At 43.1% G+C, this 22,804-nt stretch overlaps 1 protein-coding gene across 1 annotated transcript in view; it reads left to right on the top strand.

Moving 5' to 3' along the window:
• The first annotated feature begins 890 nt into the window (after positions 1-890).
• The window catches only part of DNAJC8 (DnaJ heat shock protein family (Hsp40) member C8), a 36,374-nt gene continuing 14,460 nt past the window's right edge, over positions 891-22,804 (top strand). The window contains exons 1-3 of the mRNA XM_060205715.1: positions 891-1,003; positions 8,779-8,880; positions 15,611-15,667. Of these exons, the coding sequence (XP_060061698.1) occupies positions 926-1,003; positions 8,779-8,880; positions 15,611-15,667 (237 nt within the window). The 5' untranslated portion in view covers positions 891-925. The remainder of the gene's footprint in view (positions 1,004-8,778; positions 8,881-15,610; positions 15,668-22,804) is intronic.

Below are 22,804 nucleotides of genomic sequence, written 5' to 3'. Positions count from 1 at the left end.
TGTGGCATATATTGACACATACAATGGGTAGTATTTGTCAGCTATAAAAAATATTGAAATGGGAGTCGGGCTGTAGCGCAGCGGGTTAAGCACAGGTGGCGCAAAGCACAAGGACAGGCATAAGGATCCCGGTTCGAACCCCGGCTCCCCACCTGCAGGGGAGTCGCTTCACAGGTGGTGAAGCAGGTCTGCAGGTGTCTATCTTTCTCTCCTCCTCTCTGTCTTCCCCTCCCCTCTCCATTTCTCTCTGTCCTATCCAACAACGATAACAACAATAATAACTACAACAATAAAACAAGGGCAACAAAAGGGAATAAATAAATAAAATAAATATTAAAAAATATTGAACAAATGATATATGAGGTTGGGGTTAGATAGCATAATGGTTATACAGACTGTCTTGCTTGAGGCTTCATAGTCCCAGTTTCAGTACCATGCACCACTATAAGTCAGAGCTCAGCAGTGCTCTGATTAAAAAAAAAAAAAAAAAAAGAAGTAATGATACATGATACAAGATTGAAAAAATTAAGTGAAAGAAATCAGTTATAAAAGATCACATATCGAATGATTCCATTTACATGAAATATCCATAATCAGTAAATCCATACAAACAGAACATAGATTAGTGGAAAGAAGACAGCATAGCAGCCACTTAATAGGGGCCAGTTAACTTTTGGAAGTAATAAAACTTTTTTTTGAACTAGAGATGTTTGCACAGCATTGTGAATGTATTTAACTGTTCACTTAAAATTTTTTTGTTTTGTGCATTTCACCAGAATTAAGAACAAGTTTACATACATTAGCGTTATCTGACAGGGCTGCTGTCCCTTTAAGGAAGGAGGCGGGGTTAGGGAAGCGGGCCGGTTAAAAAGTCACGTGGGGTAGCGCCGGCGCAGAAGAGTCACGTGGTGGCGGGACTGTGAAAATGGCGGCTCCAGGAGAGAGCGGGGCTTCTGGAGGTGGCGGCAGCACAGAGGAAGCATTTATGACCTTCTACAGTGAGGTGAGCGCTAAGTGAGGAATAGAGGCACCGTGGTGACACCGTCTGGGCGTAATATCATCTCAGGCGAAGGCACTGGACTCTTGGGCCTGTACCGTTGGGTTGCCCGTCTTCTCTGGCCTCGAGATATTAGGAGGTTAGGGGTGTGTGCCTTTCCAGTCTGACGGCTTTTGTGGGGAACTGCTGGCGACTACAAGGGGTCTGGGTCTGATGTCTGTGGGGGATTGCGAATGTGGCCATCGAAGTGCTTGGGCGCGCGCAGACTTTCTCAAAGTCTGCGAAGTCTGGGGGCTAAGATTTTACTTTTATTCTAAATGGAAGCATTCTCTACCCTTAATACTCTATTAAGTTCCCATTATCAGTTATTGCTGCCAATAGCGAACGCCAGGCACTGTGCTTCATGCCAGGTAGGCCGCATCTCCACGTCACAGTGTACAAAACTGAAGTTTAGGAAGAGAAATAATTTGCTCTGGGTCTTCCGTATGATAGCTTGTTAGGACGGGAGTAAGTTTAGTCTCAGTCTCGTTCACTGTTGCATCTCCAGTGTCTAGTCCATAGTGGTTGACCAGGAAATGTCGAATAAATAAATGCATTAAGTAAATGAACGAAAAACGTTTGGTATTTGGAGCTAGAGGGGCTGGGGGACTATATTCGTGCGAGGATGTTGTCCCTACCATGATTAAACTTTACCAAAGCTTGTATTTATAGATCCTGCTTCCACACCTGTAAAGGGAGTTTTAACAATGAAACAAAAGTTTCTAGGAGTTAACACGAAAGGATCCCTTTTATTACATTCTGCGAGGTGATTCAGTGGTAGAGAGCAGGGCTCAGCATGAGTTAAGTCAGGCACCACATATGCTAGAGTTTGGTGATTCTGCCTCTCCTTTCAAATATTTTTAAAAAAATTTCTTTATTGGGGAATTAATGTTTTACATTCAACAGTAAATACAATAGTTTGTTCATGCATAACATTCCCCAGTTTCCCATTTAACAATAACCCCCACTATGTCATTTATCTTCCTTCATGGACTTGTATTTTCCCCACCCACCCACCCCAGAGACTTTTACTTTGGTGATACCTTTCAAATATCTTTTTAAAAAAATTTTTTTTTATTTAAGAAAGGATTAATTAACAAAACCATAGGGTAGGAGGGGTACAACTCCACACAATTCCCACCGCCCAATCTCCATATCCCACCCCCTCCCCAGTAGCTTTCCCATTCTCTATCCCTCTGGGAGCATGGACCCAGGGTCATTGAGGGTTGCAGAAGGTAGAAGGTCTGGCTTCTGTAATTGCTTCCTCGCTGAACATGGGCGTTGACTGGTCGGTCCATACTCCCAGTCTGCCTCTCTCTTTCCCTAGTAGGGTGGGTCTCTGGGGAACCTTTCAGATATCTTAAAACAAAACAAAACTTGCAACGTTTTGTTTGGAAAGTGGTGCTGTGGAGAGATTATTGGACTCAGGTATGAGGTCTCCTGAATCATGTTTGTCAGAATGATTCTTTGGGGAGTCGGGCAGTAGCGCAGCTGGTTAAGCGCAGGTGGCGCAATGCAAGGACCGGCGAAAGGATCCTGGTTAGAGCCCCCGGCTCCCCACCTGCACGGGAGTCGCTTCACGGGCAGTGAAGCAGGTCTGCAGGTGTCTATCTTTCTCTCCCCTCTCTGTCTTCCCTGCTTCTCTCCATTTCTCTTTGTCCTGTCCAACAATGATGACATCAATAACAAAAACAGTAATAACTACAACAATAAAACAAGGGCAACAAAAGGGAATACATAAGCATTTTTTTTTAGAAAAAGGTTTTCTAAAATCTAAGGCAGGTCAGGGAGACAGCATAACGGTAATGCAAATGACTTTCATGCCTGAGACTCTGAGCTCCCAGGTTCTATCCTCAGCACGACTCTGAGCCCAAGTGGAGCAGTGCTCTGATTAAGGCTGAAACATACTATTTGGGGGCGGGGGTGTCACCGTTCCAGGCTTACTTTTCACATAGACAGAGAGGGAGAACTCAGGATCTCATGCTTGAGAGTCCAACACTTTATCCACTGTGCTGCCTCCCAAGCCATCTCCTATGAGCATTTTTCCCCCCTCTATGAGCTGGAGACTTGTACCATTCCCAGGCTGACTATTCATCCAGACAGGCTGAAAAAGAGACAGAGATACCACAGTGCCAAAATTTCCCCTATCCTATACACGCTTTTAAATGTTTTCAGGGGAGTTGGGCTGTATAGCGCAACGGGTTAAGCGCAGGTGGCGCAAAGCACAAGGACCGGCATAAGGATCCCGGTTCGAATCCCGGCTCCCCACCTGCAGGGGAGTTGCTTCACAGGTGGTGAAGCAGGTCTGCAGGTGTCTATCTTTCTCTCCCCCTCTCTGTCTTCCCCTCCTCTCCGTTTCTCTCTGTCCTATCCAACAACGACGACAATAATAACCACAACAATAAAACAACAAGGGCAACAAAAGGGAATAAATAATAAAAAAAATGTTTTCAGGGTAATCATTTTCTTTCTTTCTTTCTTTCTTTCTTTCTTTCTTTCTTTCTTTCTTTCTTTCTTTCTTTCTTTTTGCCACCAGGCTATTGCTGGGGCTCAGTGCCTGCATGAGGAAATCCAACACTCCTGGAGGCCATTTTCCCTTTTCTTTTAAATATTTATTTCCTTTTTGTTGCCCTTTTTTTATGGTTGTTGTAGTTATTGTTGTTGTTATTGATGTCGTTGTTGGATAGGAGAGAGAGAAATAGAGGAGGGGAAGTCAGGGAGAGAAAGACAGACACCTGCAGACCTGCTTCACCACCTGTGAAGCGACTCCCCTGCAGGTGGGGAGCCGGGTGCTCTAACCGGGATCCTTAGGCCATTCCTTGTGCTTCGTGCCACATGCACTTAACCCATTGTGTTACCACCCGACTCCCCATTTTTTCCTTTTTCTTTGATAGGACAGAGAGAAATTGAGGGGGAAAAGGGAGATAGAGAAGAAGAGACAGACAAGCTGCAATACTTGCATCACGCTTGTGAAGCACCTCCATCCCCTGCAGGTGGGGCACTAACCCTGGTTTTGAACATGATAAAGTGTGTGCTTAACCCGGTGTTCAACCTGGCCCCTGTATTTTTCCTTTTTTAGCATAAAGAAAAGTATGTGGTCCGGGAAGTGGTGCAATGGATAAAACACTGGACCTCTCAAGCATGAGGTCTTTTGAGTTTGATCCCTGGCAGCACATGTACCAGAGTGATGTCTGGTTCTTTATCTCTCTCCTCCTATCATTCTCATTAGTCAATAAATAAAATCTTAAACAAAAAAGAATAAACCAGGGCTATCATGTTAGCTCACCCAGCCTTTAAAAAAAAGTTACAAATTGAAATTGAAATGAACACACAGAGATACAACTTTTCCCATATTTGGATTCAACACCACATTCACATATTTTAGACTTTTAAATTTTTTGTTTTATTTATTTATTTTTGGATAGAGACAGAAATTGAGGGGGAAGGGAGAAAGTCAGAGAGACACTTGTAGCCCTGCATCACTACTTGTAAAGCTTTCCCTCTGCAGGTGGGGACCAGGGGCTTGAACCGGATCCTTGCTCACTGTAATGTGTGTGCGCTTAGCCAGTTGTACCACCACGTAGCCCTGTGATTCAACACTATTTTTACCAGAGCACTACTCAGCTGTGGCTTATGGTAGTGCTGGGGATCGAATCTGGGACCTTTGGTGTCTCAGGCCTGAGAATCTTTGCATAACTATCATGCTGTCTCTTTAGCCCTAGTTATGACTTACTTATCTTTGAATCCTGATGTCTGCTGTCAGACTGTTTGGATTGAAATTCTGGTTTACAAATTTGAATAACTGAAAACAAGTCATTTAATCATAGTTTTCTTGCTTTCTTTTTTAAAGATTTTATTTATTTATGAGAAAGATAGAAGGAGAGAGGGAGAAAGAACTAGACATCACTCTGGTACATGTGCTGCTGGGGATCGAACTCAATACCTCATATTTGAGAGTCCAGTGCTTTTTCTGCTGCGCCAACTCCCTGATCGCTAATCTTAGTTTTCTTATCAATTGCTTTTTTAAAAAAATATTTATTTATTACCTTTGTTGCCCATGTTTTTTTTTAATTGTTGTAGTTATTATTGTTGTTATTTATATCATCATTGTTGGATAGGACAGAGAGAAATGGAGAGAGGAGGGGAAGACAGAGATGGGTGAGAAAGACACCTGCAGACCTGCTTTATCGCCTGTCAATCGACTCCCTTGCAGGTGGGGAGCTGGGGGCTTGAACTGGGATCTTTAAGCTGGTCCTTGCGCTTTGCACCACGTGTGCTTAACCTGCTGTGCTACCTTCCAACTCCCATCAATTGCTTTTTTAAATTTTTAAAAAATATTTATTTTCCCTTTTGTTGCCCTTGTTTTATTGTTGTAGTTATTATTGTTGTTATTAATGTTCTTGTAGTTGGATAGGACAGAGAGAAATGGAGAGAGGAGGGGAAGACAGGGGGAGAGAAAGATAGACACCTGCAGACCTGTTTCACCACCTGTGAAGCGACTCCCCTGCAGGTGGGGAGCTGGGGGGCTCGAACCAGGATTCTTACGCAGGTCCTTGCGCTTTGCGCCACGTGCGCTTAACCCGCTGCGCTACCGCCCTACTCCCAATTTTTTTTTTTATAATGATTTTTTTTTTTTTTTTTTTTTTTTTTTTACCAGAGCACTGCTCAGCTTTGGCCTATGGTGGTGCAGGGGATTGAACCTAGGACTTTGAAGCTTCAGGCATGAGAGTCTGTTTGTATAACCATTATGCTATCTACCCCTGCCCTCCCAATTGTTTTTTAAAAAACATTTTATCAACGTGTAGGATGTTGAGTAATATGTTTAAAGTTTTTACATTCTTTATTGGTGATAGTTATTAGCCCTCAGTGTTTAGTAAATTTTTTAAATTCATTTTTTGTTATTATCTTTTTTAGATAGAAACAGCCTGAAGTTGAGAGGGAAGGTGAAGGGAGAGAGACACCTGCAGCACTGCTTCACCACTTGCAAAACTTTCACCTTGCAGGTTGGACCTGGGGATCAAACCTGGGTCCTTGTACATTATAACATGTGAGCTCAACCAGTTGCCATCACCCAGTCTCTTAGTGGGGCCAGGAGGTAGCACACTAAGTTAAGTGCACATGGTGGGAAGAGCAAGGATGGGTGCAAGGATGCTGGTTCTAGCCTCTGGCTCCCCACCTGCAGGGGACTCACTTTACAAGCGCTGAAGCAGGTCTGCAGGTGTCTTTCTCTCCCTCTGTGTCTTCTTCGCATTCTTGCTCAACTTCTCTCTAGCCTATCTAACAACAGCAGCAATAATAACAACAAAATAACAACAAAATGTAACAACTACAACAAAGTGGGAAAAATGGCCTCCAGAAGCAGGGGATTCCTAGTGCAGGCACTGAGCCCTAACAATAACCCTAGAGGCAGAAAAAAAATTAATGATTGAGAGTCTGGCGGCCGTGCAGTGCACATGGCGCAAAGCTCAAGGACTGACGTAAGGATCCAGCCCCCGGCTCCCCACCTGCAGGGGAGTCGCTTCACAAGTGGTGAAGCAGGTCTGCAGGTGTCTGTCTTTCTCTCCTCCTTTTTGTCTTCCCCTCCTCTCTCCATTTCTCTCTGTCTTATCCAACAACAATGACATCAATAGCCACAACAATGTTAAACAACAAGGGCAACAAAAGGGAAAATAAATAAATAAATATAAAAAAATTGATGATTTACAAAATAACGGGCACAGTTCCATATCGTTCCCACCACCAGAGTTCTGTGTTCCCATTTAGTAAAATATTTTATACATGTAGATGTACAAATAAATGCTTACTGAACAAGTTAGTGAGTAGAATTTTTAAAAAGATTTTATTTATTTATTAATGAGAAAGATAAGAGAGAAAGAACCAGACATCACTCTGGCACATGTGCTGCTGGGGATTGAACTTAGGACTTCATGCTTGAGAGTCCAGTGCTTTAGCCACTGCGCCACGTCCCGGACCACTAGAAATTTTATTTTATTTTATTTATTTATTTCCTTTTTGTTGCCCTTGTTTTTTTATTGTTGTAGTTATTGTTGTTACTGATGTCGTCATTGTTGGATAGGACAGAGAGAAATGGAGAGAGGAGAGGAAGACAGAGGGGCGAGAAAGAGAGTCACCTGCAGACCTGCTTCACCAACTATGACGCGACTCCCCTACAGGTGGGGAGCCGGTGGCTCGAACCTGGATCCTCGCCGGTCTTGTGCTTTGTGCCACGTGCGCTTAACCCGCTGTGCTACTGCCCGAGTCCCAGAATTTTTTTTTTAAGTTTAATTTTTTATTTATAAAAAGGACACATTGACTAAACCATAGGATAAGAGGGGTTCAACTTCACACAATTCTCACCACCAGAACTCTGTATCCCATCCCCTCCCCTGATAGCTTTCCTATTCTTTAACCCTCTGGGAGTATGGTCCCAAGGTCATTGTGGGATGCAGAAGGTGGAAGGTCTGGCTTCTGTAATTGCTTCCCCGCTGAACATGGGTGTTGACAGGTCAATCCATACTCCCAGCCTGTCTTTCTCTTTCCCTAGTGGGGAAGGGCTCTGGGGAAGCGGAGCTACAGGTCATGTTGGTGGGGTTGTCTGTCCAGGGAAGTCTGGTTGGGATCCTGCTAGCATCTGGAACCTGGTGGTTGAAAAGAGAGTTAACATACAAAGCCAAACAAATTGTTGACCAATCATGGACCTAAAGGCTGGAATAGTGCAGATGAAGAGTTGGGGGCCCCTCCATTTTGTAGATAGCTAGTAGGCATATTGTAGTTATATTCCAGAGGGCCTGTGGCTATATTAGTGATTATTTTTGTCTGAGCCTGAAATCTGATATGCAGATGGATCCTAATTATTGTCTGGGGAGGTGTTGTCTTGACTGGCAGAGTGACCAGAAAGCTGGATCAGGGAAGAGAATAGCTCCCAAATACGGGAAAGGTGTATAAATATTGTTTACTGTAAACACCATCAATTTGATGTGATCTGGGGCCCATATTCAGCCTAGGAGTCTTATGTGACCTCTGCATCCCTCTAGATCTGAGCTCACATTTTGTGGTCATAAGTAGAGACGTTCCAGGCTGCCCCAATATCAGGACCCATCTTCCTCAGGTGTGTAGCATAGAGTGTATTGTCCAGCCTCCCTTCAGAGGATGGAACATTCTCTACCATTGTTGATCCAAGTTGAGGGCAAGGTCTTATGGGGGCCCACAAAGGGGTCTGTTGTATTGTTCTTGATAGGAATGACTGGTAACAATGGAGAGAGGGATTTATTTGAGTTCTAGGCCCATCATGTCTATTTGGGAATCTCAGGACTCCCCGAATATCAGGGCCCCAGCGGATGGGGTGGCCTGATAGTGACTAGAGTCATCGTTAAAGTATGCCAGTCTCTTTATTTATTTATTTTCCCTTTTGTTGCCGTGTTTTTCTAAATTGTTGTAGTTATTGTTATTGATGTCATTGTTGTTGGATAGGACGGAGCGAAATGGAGAGAGGAGGGGAAGACAGAGTGGGGGAGAGAAAGATAGATACCTGCAGACCTGCTTCACTGCCTGTGAAGCTACTCTCCTGCAGGTGGGGAGCCAGGGGGCTCGAACCGGGATTCTTATGTTGGTCCTTGCGCTTTGCACCACCTGCGCTTAACCTGTTGTGCTACCGCCTGACTCCCAGTGAGTAGAATTTTAAGCTAGATAATTCAATTTATTTTTGGGCTTTACTAATGGACTTTTTATTTCCTTAATTTTAGGTGAAACAAATAGAGAAGAGAGATTCAGTTCTAACATCCAAAAATCAGATTGAAAGATTGACCCGTCCTGGTTCTTCCTACTTCAATTTGAATCCATTTGAGGTAAGTTGATGTTGTGACTTCTGTAATGGGGAGTTTGCTCTGGTGTATGTGATGATAAGGATTTAGTTCTGAACCTCAAGCTTGAGAGCTGAACACTAGCCAGTGTACCAGTCACCTCCTGTACCATGGCATACTTAACATTCTTCTCTCTCTTTTTAAAAAATATTTATTTATTTATTCCCTTTTGTTGCCCTTTTTTTATTGTTGTAGTTATTATTGTTGTTGTTATTGATGTCGTCATTGTTGGATAGGACAGAGAGAAATGGAGAGAGGAGGGGAAGACAGAGAGGGGGAGAGAAAGATAGACACCTGCAGACCTGCTTCACCGCCTGTGAAGCGACTCCCCTGCAGGTGGGGAGCCGGGGGCTCGAACCAGGATCCTTATTCCAGTCTTTGCATTTTGCATCATGAACGCTTTACTTGCTGTGGTACCGCTGGACTCCATCTCTCTCCCTCTCTCTCTTTTTTAAAAAAATTTTTAATGTTTTATTATTTATTTATTTATTTATTATTGTATAGAGACAGAGAGAGAGGGAGAGAGACACCTGCAGCCCTGCTTCACCACTCCTGAAGCTTTCCCCTATAGATGGGGACCAGGGGCTTGAACCTGGACCTTGCACACTGTAATGTGCACGCTTAACCAAAGTGCATCATTGCCTGGCCCCTTTTTTTTCCTTTTTTAAAAATTACTTTTATTTTTATTTATTTTTCTTTTGCCTCCAGGGTTATCACTAGGGCTCGGTACACTACAAATCCACTGCTCCTAGAGGTTATTTTCCCCATTTTGTTGCTCTTTGTTATTGTTATTGTTGTCATTGCTGTTGTTGTTGGATAGGATAGAGAGAAATCAAGAGAGGAGGGGAAGACAGAAAGGAGGAGAGAAAGACAGACACCTGTAGACCTGCTTCATGGCCTGTGAAGTGACCCCCCTGCAGGTGGGGAGCCCAGGACTGAAACCAGGATCCTTATGCCCATCCTTGAGCTTCGCTCCATGTGCACTTAACTTGCTGAGCTACTACCAGGCCCCTCTTTTTTTTTTTTTTTTTTTTTTTTGCCTACAGGGTTATTGTTGGGGCTTGGTGCCTGCACCATGAATCCACTGCTCCTGGAGGCTATTTTTTCCCCTTTTTGTTGCCCTTGTTTTATTTTTGCTGTGATTATTATTTTTGTTGCCATTGCTGTTGTTGTTGGATGGGACAGAGAGTAATGGAGAGAGGAGGAGAAGACAGAGAGGGAGAGAAAGATAGACACCTACAGACCTGCTTTAGCGCTTGTGAAACCACCCCCTTGCAGGTGGGGTAGCCGGGGGCTTAAATTGGCATCTTTATGCTGGTCCCTGAGCTTTGTGCCATGTGTGCTCAATCCGCTGCACTACTGCTTGCCCCTCCACCCCCCGGTTCTTTTTTCTTTTTTTAATGGTATTTGTTTGTTTGCTTGTTTGCTTACTTTTCTAGTTATCTGATAGGACAGAAAGAAATTGGGAAGGCAAAGGGAGATAGAGGGGGAGAGAAATAGACACTAGGGGGCTAGGCGGTGGTACAGCTGATTAGGCACATACACTACAGTGTGCAAGGACTAAGGTTCAGGTCCCTGGTCCCCACCTACAAGGGGCAATCTTCACGAGTGGTGAAGTAGAGCTGCAAGTGTCTCTATGTCTCTCTCCCTCTAGTTTTTTTTTTCCTTCAGGGTTATTGCTGTGGCTCAGTGCTGGCACTATGAATCCACTGCTCCTGGTGGCTATTTTTTTTCCTTTTTAAAATATTTAAAAAATATTTATTTATTTATTTATTCCCTTTTGTTGTCCTGTTGATTTTATTGTTGTAGTTATTATTGTTGTCGCTATTGATGTTGTTGTTGGATAGGACAGAGAGGAGGGGAAGGCAGAGGGGGGAGACAAAGACAGACACCTGCAGACCTGCTTCACTGCCTGTGAAGTGACTCCCCTGCAGGTGGGGAGCGGGGTCAGGATCCTTCCGCCCTCCTTGCACTTCGCACCATGTGTGCTTAACCCGCTTTGCTACCGCCCAACTCTCCCTTTTTTTCTCATTTTTTTGTTGGATAGGAAATAGAAATTGAGAGGAGAGGGGGAGATAGAGAGGGAGAGAGGTGGTCCGGGAGGTGGTGTAGTGGATAAAGCATTGGACCCTTAAGCGTGAGGTTGTGAGTTCAGTCCCTGGCAGCACATGTACCAGAGTGATGTCTGGTTCTTTTTCTCTCCTACTTTCTCATTAATAAATAAAAAATCTTTTTTTTTTTTTTTTCAATCACTGGAAGCAGAAATACATTAGACCATTTCCAAAGAAGATCCTAAAATGTCTTTAAAATTTGAAACTGTATCTTATTCCCTTTTGTTGCCATGTTGTTTTATTCTTGTAGTTATTGATGCCATCATTGTTGGATAGGACAGAGAAATGGAGAGAGGAGGGGAAGACAGAGAGGGGGAGAGAAAGATAGACACCTGCAGACCTGCTTCACCGCTTATGAAGCGACTCTCCTGCAGGTGGGGAGCTGGGGGCTCAAACCAGGATCCTTACGCTGGTCCTTGCACTTTGCGCCTCGTGCGCTTAACCCGTTGCACTACCACCCGACTCCCAGTAAATAAAAAATCTTGAAAAAAAAAGAGAGAGGGAGAGAGAAAGATAGACACCTTCAGATCTAATTCACTGCTTATGAAGTGACCCCCTTTCAGGTGGGGAGCTGGAGGTTCAAATAGGGTGCTCTTAACCTGGTGTGCCACCTCCTGGCCCTCTCTATCTCCCCCTTCTCTCTCAATTTCTGTCTCTATTCCAATAATAAATAGAATTAAAAATAAAATTTTTGAAAAGACAGCTGCAAATCTGTTTCCCCCACAGGTGGGAAATGGGGACTTGAACCGAGATCCATGCTCATAGTAACATATTTACTCAACTGGGTGCACTATCATCTAGCCCCACCCCACTAGTCTCTTGTAGTACTGGGGGCCTCTTGTATATGTGCAATTCTATCAAGTACCCATCTCCACCTAACTAAAATATCTTCAATATGGGAGTCGGGTGATAGCACAGCGGGTTAAGCGCAGGTGGCACAAAGCACAAGGACCAGCGTAAGGATCCCGGTTCGAGCCCCTGGCTCCCCACCTGCAGGGGAGTCACTTCACAGGGGTGAAGCAGGTCTGCAGGTGCCTGTCTGTCTCTCCCCTCTGTGTTACCTTCCTCTCTCCATTTCTCTCTGTCTTATCCAACAATAATGACATTAATAACAAGGGCAACAAAAAAAGGAATAAGTAAATAAATATTAACAACAACAACAAAAAAGACCTTCGATGGGAGTCGGGCTGTAGCGCAGCGGGTTAAGCGCAGGTGGCGCAAAGCACAAGGACTGGCATAAGGATCCCGGTTCGAACCCCGGCTCCCCACCTGCAGGGGAGTCGCTTCACAGGCGGTGAAGCAGGTCTGCAGGTGTCTATCTTTCTCTCCCCCATCTGTCTTCCCCTCCTCTCTCCATTTCTCTCTGTCCTATCCAACAACAACAACAACAACAATAATAACTACAACAATAAAACAACAAGGGCAACAAAAGGGAATAAATAAATAAAATAAATATTAAAAAAAAAATTTAAAAAAAAAAGACCTTCAATATACTTAGAGAGGAAGAAGAGAGACAGAGAGATCAACACCAAAGCACTGCTTCACTATCCATGAGTTCCGTTCAGTGCTGTCCATGATGCTTCATGTGCTGTGGATTGAATCTAGGCCCTCCTATAGTCATTTCCCCAGGCCCAACATCTGTCTGTCTGTCTGTCTGTCTGTCTATCTATCTATCTATCTATCTATCTATCTATTTTATTCCATTTTCCAGAGCACTGCTCAGCTCTGCCTAATGGTGGTGCAGGGGATTGAACCTGGGACCTCAGAGCCTCAGGCATGAGAGTCTGTCTCTTTGCATAACCATTTGATAACTCTGATATCTGATTACTGTAAAAAATGGCGACTAATCCCTAGCACTGCAAAAACGGTATCATCTGTTTTCCATCTACACCATGCCTCGGCCTCGCGTGAGCTTAATGTGCAGTTTGGCGATATGAGAATCCAGCATGAAGCCCAGCCAGTCTATCTTGGCGTTACTCTCGATCACACCCTGTCATTTCACGAACATCTCATAAAAACTGCAGCAAAGGTGGGCGCGAGGAATCACATCATTGCAAGACTGGCCAGCTCCTCATGGGGCGCGAGCGCTTCCACACTACAATCATCATCTCTGGCATTATGCTATTCCACTGCAGAATACTGTGCCCCAGTATGGTTCCATAGCCCCCATGTCCACTTGGTCGATTCCAAATTATATTCCTCCATGAGGATAATTTCTGGAACCATCCGTTCCACCCCGGTTCCATGGCTGCCAGTTCTTAGCAACATCGCCCCGCCAGATATTCGTCGGGATGCGGCATCATCTAAGTTCATTTCCCACGTCTATGCTCGACCGGACCTGCCAATATACACGGATATCTTCGCCCACCCTGTCGAACGCTTGACGTCTTGTCACCCAATCTGGTCCCCTACGCCTACACTGAACTTCTCTGTTCCAGACTCTTGGAAACAGAGTTGGCAGTCAGCTGAGGTAAAGAACAAACACCTCATCACAGACCCCTGCAAGCGTCAACCCGGCACGTTATGATTGGGCCCTCCTCAATCGCTGTCGAACAGGCCATGGCCGGTGCGCCGCTATGTTCCATCGCTGGGGAGCCAGAGACGACCCGAACTGCCCCTGCGGCTCCAGACAGACTATGACCCACATAGTCAACGACTGCCACCTCTCCAGATTCAAAGGAGGTCTCGAAACTTTACATCAGGCTCAACCTGACGCTGTTGACTGACTACGGAAGAAGGGCAAACGCTAGAAGAAGAACCATTATGCTATTTACCCCTGCCCTCAACATTTTTTTTAAACTTTTTGTTTATTTAACTTTTATTATCTAGCCCACCCAAGTTTTTTTTTTTTTTTTTTCTTCAAGATTTGTTTAGAAGGCCAGGCAGTGGTGCACACATTTTGGTGTCTAAGGACCCAAGTTCAAGCCCCTAGTCCTTACCTATAGGTAGAAAACTTAATGAGTGTTGGAGCAGTGCTGCAGATGTCTGTTTTTCTCCCTACCTCCCCTTGATTTCTGTCTTTATCCAATAAATAAATAAAATACTGAAAATTTTATTTTTTATGAGAGAGAACATGAGAGGCAGGATAGCTCGGACCAGAGCACTGGTGAGCTGTCTCTCAGATCTGTAAGCACTAAAGAAAAATACTTCCTACTGGATCAAGGGAGAGAACAATAGTGTCACTTTGACATGTGTGCTTGAGATCAGACTCAGGACCTCATACTTTCCAGTCTTATGTTCTTCTGCTGTGTCATCTCCTGGACTGTTTGAACTTTTTTTAAAAAAAATTATTTATTTATTCATGAGAAAGATAGGAGGAGAGAAAGAACCAGCCATCTCTGGTACATATGCTGCCAGAGATCGAACTCAGGGCCTCATGCTTGAGAGTCTAGTGCCTTAGCCACTGCGCCACCTCCCGGACCACTGTTTGAACATTTAAAAAAAATTTTATTATTTATTTTCCCTTTTGTTGCCCTTGTTTTTCATTGTTGTTGTAGTTATTATTGTTGATGTCGTCGTTATTAGATAGGACAGAGAGAAATGGAGAGAGGAGGGGAAGACAGAGGGGGAGAGAAAGGCAGACACCTGCAGACCTGCTTCACCACCTGTGAAGCGACTCCCCTGCAGGTGGGGAGCCAGGGGCTCAAACTGGGATCCTTAAACCGGTCCTTGGCTTTGCGCCACGTGCGCTTAAGTCGCTGCGCTACCGCCTGACTCCCTTGTTTGAACATTTTTAAAACTGCCAGGCACTGATTATGGCTGCGATGATGATTATATGTATAGTTATTGGATATCTCTTTTAAAAAGTATGAATTATTGTGGTCCGGGTTGAGTGCACAGAAGCCCCTTGTCCCCACCTGCAGGGGGAAAGCTTTGCGAGTGGTGAAGCAGGGTTGCAGGTGTCTTTCTTCCTCTCTGTCTCCCCTCTCCTCTCAATTTCTGCCTGTCTCTATCCAACAAATAAATAAAGATAATGTTAAAAATTTAAAATGTATGAATTATTGGGCCTGGGTGGTGACTCACCTGGTAGAACACATGTTGCCGTGTGGGAGGACATGGGTTCAAGCTCCAGTTCCCACCTTTAGGAGGGAAGCTCTGTGAACAATGGAGCGGTGCTGTGTGTTCCTCTTTCCCTCCCTCTTATCAAAAATAAAGAGAAAAGGAAAAGAATAAAAGCCACTGAGAGGGCTATAGTTGTTGTATAGACACCTAGCCCCAACAATCACCCTGGTAACAAAATAGTCATAATAATTCTTTTTTTAAAAAATATTTATTTAATTTATTTATTCCCTTTTGTTGCCCTTGTTGTTTTATTGTTGTAGTTATTATTGTTGTTGTCGTTGTTGGATAGGACAGAGAGAAATGGAGAGAGGAGGGGAAGACAGAGAGGAGGAGAGAAAGATAGACTCCTGCAGACCGGCTTCACCGCCTGTGAAGCGACTCCCCTGCAGGTGGGGAGCTGGGGTTCGAACCGGGATCCTTATGCCGGTCCTTGTGCTTTGCGCCACCTGTGCTTAACCCGTTGCGCTACAGCCGTTGGGTCATAATAATATGTCATAATAATTCTTTTGATTTCTTTAAAGTTTTAATTTTGATTCTTCCAGGTTCTTCAGATAGATCCAGAAGTGACAGATGAAGAAATAAAAAAGAGGTTCCGGCAGGTACAGTACCATTTCCCTATAATAGATGGAATGTATTTCTCAGTTATTACTCTGCTTTTACTGAGTTCTCCTAAGTATACAGGAAGCATACTTACTATTAAACTTTGTTTTTTTTTCTGTCAAAAAAAAAAAAATTAGGCACATGCTTGTCTATTTGCTATTACAACTCTTGGGTTAACATAAGACTTGAAAAAAGTGAGTTATCTTAAAATATTTATTTATTTACTTATTGGGAGTTGGGCGGTAGCGCAGTGAGAAGGATCCTGGTTCAAGCCCCCGGCTCCCCACCTGCCGTTTTCCCCTCCTCTCTCCATTTCTCTCTGTCCTATCCAACAACTATGACAACAACAGCAGTAATAATAACCACCACCACAACAAAAAAAAACCAAGGGCAACAAAAGGGAAAATAAATAAATAAATGTAAAAAAATATTTATTAACATGAGAGAGAATTGGGGAGAATTACAGCATCACTCTGGCACATGTGATGCTGGGATTCAGACTCAGTACCTCATGTACCTCATGTTCTAGATTAGTGCTCTGTGTCACCTACCAGGCTGAAAACTTTTTGTGAAAAAGATTTATTTATTCATTAATACAAAAGGAGAGAGAGAGACGGAATATGAATGAATGGTGGTCTGGTAGGTGGTGCAATGAATAAAGCATAGGACTCTCAAGCATGAGGTCCTAAGTTCAATCCCCAGTAGCACATATACTGGCTCTCTCTCCCCCCTATCCAAATAAGTAAATAAATAAATAAATAAAATCTTAAAAAGAGAGCCATAGCATCACTAGGACATATATGGTCCTTGGAATCAAAGTCAGAATCTTATTTATGCAAGTCCGGTGCTCTACTGCTACTCTACTGCCTCACCCATTAGCCTTTCTTTCCCCCTTAAACTTGCAGCTCTGTAACTCTTTTTAAAAAATTTTAAATATTTATTTTCCATTTTTGTTGCCCTTGTTGTTTTTCATTGTTGTAGTTATTATTGTTGTTGATGTCGTCGTTATTAGATAGGACAGAGAGAAATGGAGAAAGGAGGGAAGACAGAGGGGGAAAGAAAGATAGACACCTACAGACTTGCTTCACCACCTGTGAAGCGACTCCCCTACAGGTGGGGAGCCAGGGGTTCGAACCGGAGTCCTTCTGCTGGTCCTTGTGCTTCACACCACGTGTGCTTAACCTGCTGCACTACTGCTGGACTCCCTCTGTAACTCTTAAAACAAAAATCCTCAGGGAGTCGGGCTGTAGCACAGCGGGTTAAGCGCAGGTGGCGCAAAGCACAAGGACCAGCATAAGGATCCCGGTTCAAGCCCCGGCTCCCCACCTGCAGGGGAGTTGCTTCACAGGCGGTGAAGCAGGTCTGCAGGTGTCTATCTTTCTCTCCTCCTCTCTGTCTTCCCCATCTCTCTCCATTTCTCTCTGTCCTATCCAACAACGACAACAACAATAATAACTACAACAATAAAACAACAAGGGCAACAAAGGGAATAAATAAATAAAATAAATATTAAAAAAAAAAAAAACCCAAAAATCCTCAGTGGCATAAAACCATAAATAATTTAATCAATATAGCTTATCTGTGAGTGGAATGAATTTTCTTTCTTTCTTTTTTTATATTTTATTTATTATTGGATAGAGTCAGAGAGAAATTGAAAGGGGAAGAGGAGGGTGAGAGGGACAGCGACAGAGGCACCTGCTACCCTGCTTCACCACTTACGAAGCTTTCCCACTGCAGGTGGGGATCAGGAGCCTGGGTCCTTGCACATTGTAATGTGTGCACTTAACCAGATGTGCCACCACCCAGCCCCAATGAAATGAATTTTCTTTTTTTAAAAATATTTATTTCCTTTTGTTGCCCTTGTTGTAGTTATTATTGTTGTTATTGATGTCATCATTGTTGGATAGAACAGAGAGAAATGGAGAGAGGAGGGGAAGACAGAGGGGGAGAGAAAGATAGACACCTGCAGACCAGCTTCACCGCCTGTGAGGTGACTCCCTTACAGGTGGGGAGGCGGAGGCTCGAACCGGGATCCTTCTGCCGGTCCTTACACTTACCGCCACTTGCGCTTAACCCGCTGTGCTACCGCCCGACTCCCAGAATGAATTTTCTATCCAAGTAGAATCTCCTTAGTCCCTTAATTAAGAGGAGGCTGAAAACTTTTGTGAGAAAGATTTATTTATTCATTAATATAGGAGAAGAGAGAGAGGGGAGGGGAGGGGTTGGGTTAGGGAAGGGAGGGGGAGGGGAGGAAGAGAGGGAGAGAGAGAGGAGATGTAAGGAGAGGAGATACATGAATGAATGATTGTCCGGGAGGTGGTGCAATGGAAAAGCATTGGACTCTCAAGCATGAGGTCGACCTGCATGGGGGAAAGCTTTGCAAGTGGTGAAGCAGTGTTGCAGGTGTCTCTCTTCACTCGCTCTTTTCCTCTCGATTTCTGGCTGTCTCTATGCAATAAATAAAGACAATTAAAAAAATTGTAATATTACAGTGTACAAGGTAGAATTTACATGGCTTCTTCTTTTTCTTTTTCTTTTTTTTTTTTAAAGAATTGATTTATTTATTCATGAGAAAGATAGGAGGAGAGAAAGAACCAGACATCACTCTGGTACATGTGCTGCCGGGGATCAAACTCAGGACCTCATGGTTGAGAATCCAATGCTTTATCCACTACATGGCTTCTTAATTCCATGACAGGGGAACTTGTTAAATGGTTCATAGCAGTTTAAAAAAATATTATTAAAAAATATTTATTTTGGGAGTTGGGCGGTAGTGCAGTGGGTTAAGAGCAGGTGGCACAAAGCGCCAGGACTGGTGTAAGGATCCCCACCTGCAGGGGAGTCGCTTCACAGAAGGTGAAGCAGGCCTGCAGATGTCTTTTTCTCCCCTCTCTGTCTTTCTCTCTTTTCTCCATTTCTCTCTGTCCTATCCAACAATGATGACATCAATAACCACAACAATAAAACAATAAGAGCAACAAAAGGGAATGAATAAAAAAATAAAATATTAATTTTTTTTTCATTTTAATAGACACAGAGAAAAAGACTAGAGTGTACTGCTCAGCTCTGGATTATGGTAGTGCTGGGAATTGAACCTGGGCTCCTGGAACATCACGATTTTTTTTTTTTCTTTATTGGGGAATTAATGTTTTACATTCAACAGTAAATACAATAGTTTGCACATGCATAACATTCCCCAGTTTCCCATTTAACAATACAATCCCCACTAGGTCCTCTGAATCCTTCCTGGACCTGTATTCTCCCCACCTACCCACCCCAGAGTCTTTTACTTTGGTGTGATATGCCAATTCCATTTCAGGTTCTACTTGTGTTTTTTTTTCTGATCTTGTTTTTCAACTTCTGCCTGAGAGTGAGATCATCCCATATTCATCCTTCTGTTTCTGACTTATTTCACTCAACATGATTTTTTCAAGGTCCATCCAAGATCAGCTGAAAACGGTGAAGTCACCATTTTTTACAGCTGAGTAGTATTCCATTGTGTATATAGACCACAACTTGCTCAGCCACTCCTCTGTTGTTGGACACCTGGGTTTGCTTCCAGGTTTTGCCTATTACAAATTGTGCTGCCAAGAACATATGTGTACACAGATCTTTTTGGGTGGATGTGTTGGGTATCATGATTTTTTAAAAAAATCTTTTAAAGAATATTTATTTATTCCCTTTTATTGCATTGTAGTTATTATTATTGTCGCCGTTGTTGGATAGGACAGAGAGAAATGGAGAGAGGAGGAGAAAACAGAGGGGGAAAGAAAGACACCTGCAGACCTGCTTCACCACTTGTGAAGCGACTCCCCTGTAGGTAGGGAGCTGAGGGCTTGAACTGGGATCCTTACGCTGGTCCTTACGCTTTTTGCCACCTGTGCTTAACCCGCTGTGCTACTGCTTTTTTTTTTTTTTTTCCCATAACCATTATGTTATCTCCCTAGCCATAAAAAATATTTTAATGATATTTTGTGAGTTTTATTTATTTATTAAAATTTGTGATTAATAGTACAAGGTTTTAAGATTAGGGGTCAGATGGTTTCACTCTTAGTGGAATCTAGAGATCTGATACACATCTTGAGAAAAAAAAAATCAAAAGAAGACAAAAAAACAGAAGCAAGCAAACTGTTTCTAAGATTTTTGAAAACTATCATGGTTATCAGTGAGAAGTGAGAGAGTGGGGGATGCAGAACTTTGGTGGTGGGTGTAGTGAGAAATTATACACTGTAATTTTACAAACTTTTAAAAAGATTATCTTTTATTTGTTTATTGGATAAGAGACAGCCAGAAGTCGAGCAGGAAGAGGGAGTGAGAGGAAAACCTGCGGCACTGCTTCACCACTTGCAAAGCTTTCTCCCATGCAGGTGGGGAGTGAGGGCTTAAGCCTGGGTCCTTGCGCACTGTGATGTGTGCTCAACCAAGTACTCCACCACCTGACCCCTAATCTTAAAATCTTGTACTATTAATCACAAGTTTTAATAAATAAATAAACTCACAAAAACATCAGTACAAATATTTTTTAGGGCTAGGGAGATAGCATAATGGTTGTGCAAAAATAAATAAATAAATAAATAAATAAGTAAATAAATAAGTTTCATGAGGTTCCAGGAGCCTACTCTGTTTAATAACTCAAGCTACATAGTTTTATTGTTGCCTAAACAAAAAAACAAACAAAAAACATACACATTGGTTCATTCAACAGACCTTCATGCCTAAGGATCCAGGTCCCAGGTTCAATACCTGGCACTAACATTAGCCATTGCTGAGCAGTGTTCTGGTAAAAACAATAAACCCGTCCCCCTCCAAAAAAAATTGCAGGTTTGATAACTGAGTAACACCAGCTTTTTAAAAAAGGGTTTATTACACTCCCTTAATGAAGGTAATTTTCAGTTCTTACATTCCATAGTGTTAAAAACCATTGTTAATGCCTGCCTTAATACTTACTGCCCCCACATTGCTGACTCATAATCTCCCCCTCCTAATAAGCCAAGATGTTTTTTCTTTGCCTCTGAATAATTTCCTGTTATATAACTTTATAGCTTCCCTTCCTTGAGATCTATTTTGCATTTATATTAAGCTTTCCTCCCTTTCTTTTCTCTAAAATTTCAAGTTTCCTAATGTAATGCATTTACCAGTATTTTCTAATTAAATAAGCATGTTTTCAAGTCCATAGTCAAAACAACATTTGGAGTCTATAGATAGCTTATCCAGTAGAGCACAGGCCTCATCATACACAAGCCTGGAGGTTCCACAGCTGGTACTATCTGAGATCACCATGTTAGCAGGGAAAGCCACACAGATGCTATGGCATGTCTCTGTCTCTCCCACTCCTTTTCTTTCTCTGAAATAAAAAGGATGAATTCTTCCAACAGGAGATACCATAGTGCATAACACTTAGGACCCTCAAGCATGAGGTCCTAAGTTTAATCCCAAACACCACAAATACTAGATTGATGCCTTGATTCTCCATCTCACTTTCTAATCAATAAGCAAATCTTGGGGGCTGGGCGGTGGCACAGTGGGTTAAGCACATATGGTGCAAAGTGCAAGGACCAGCGTAAGGATCCCGGTTCGAGCCCCCGGCTCCCCACCTGCAGAGGGGTCGCTTCTCAAGCAGTGAAGCAAGTCTGCAGGTGTCTCTGTTTCTCTCCCCTCTCTGTCTTCCCCGTCTCTCTCTATTTCTCTCTGTCTGTCCTATCCAACAACAACTATAACAACTACAAGGGCAACAAAATGGGAAAAATAGCCTCCAGGTGCAGTGGATTCGTAGTGCTGGCACCGAGCCCCAGCAATAATCCTAGAGACAAAAAGTAAAATAAAATAAAAAAGTAAGAAAACAAATATTTTTTTAAAACTTATTTATTTATTTATTCCCATTGGTTGCCCTTGTTTTATTATTGTATCTATTATTGTTGTTGGATAGGACAGAGATGGGGGAAGACAGAAAGGGGGAGAGAAAGATAGACACCTGCAGAACTGCTTCACCGCTTGTGAAGTGACTCCCCTGCAGGTGGGGAGCCAGGTCTCGAACCGGGATCCTTAACGCTGGTCCTCATGTTTTGCGCCACCTGCACTTAACCCACTGCGCTACAGCCTGATTCTCAAAGAGTTAAGGCTTAAAAAAAATTTTTTTTTAATCTTTATTTATTAGATAAGGAAAGCCAGAAATCAAGAGGGAAGGGGTTGATAGGGAGAGAGACAGAGAGACACCTGCAGCACTGCTTCACCACTCGCAAAGCTTTCCCCCTGCAGGTGGGGACCGGGGGCTCAAACCTGTGTCCTTGCGCATTGTAATACATGCACTCAACCACAGGTGCACCACCACCCGGCCCCAAAACAAATCTTAAATAAAAGAAAGTTCTGCTCCAGAGTGTCTGATTTTGCATGTGTGAGACATCAGCGCTAAACATATACATAGAACTATAACATTTTGGTGGAATTTTTTTTTTTTTTCAAACCAGGGTATTGCTTAGTTAGCTCTGGCTTATGTTGACGTGGGGACTTTGGAGCCTCAGGCATGAGAGTCTTTTTGCATAACCATTATACTATCTACCCCCCATTTTTGTGTATCTATATAAAGAATTCCATGAAGGTCTAATTTAGTCATTAATGTGATCTAATAGTTAGGAATGTGGGAGTTATATGGCCTGAGTTTGATTATTATCAGAGCACTGCTCAGTTATGACTTACAGTGGTACTGAGGATTGAACCAGGTACCTTTGGTGATACAAGCATAACAGTCTTTTTGTATAACCATTATACTCTCTCCCCAACCCTTGAGTTTGAATACTGCCGGTATAATTTGTTTATTTATTTTACCACAGCACTGCTCAGCTCTGGCTTATGGTGATGCTGGGGATTGAACCTGGGACCTCAGAACCTCAGGCACGAAAGTCTTTTTGCATAGCTCTTTTGATGATAGTGCTGTTATTATTATTATTATTAATTTGCAACCAGGGTTATAAGTGCCTGCACTATGAATCTACTGCTCCTGGCAGCCACCCCCCCATTAATTTTGATAGAACAAAGAGAAATTGAGACTCGGAGGAGAGAGAATGATAGACACCTACAGACCAGCTTCACTGCTCATGAAACATCCTTCATGCAGTTGGTGAGTGGAGCTTTGAACTCAG

Source organism: Erinaceus europaeus, chromosome 13, assembly GCF_950295315.1.
Source record: "Erinaceus europaeus chromosome 13, mEriEur2.1, whole genome shotgun sequence".
NCBI lineage: Eukaryota > Metazoa > Chordata > Mammalia > Eulipotyphla > Erinaceidae > Erinaceus > Erinaceus europaeus.
Note: the sequence above shows the minus strand (reverse complement) of the source record. Positions and strands in the feature narration are given on the sequence as shown.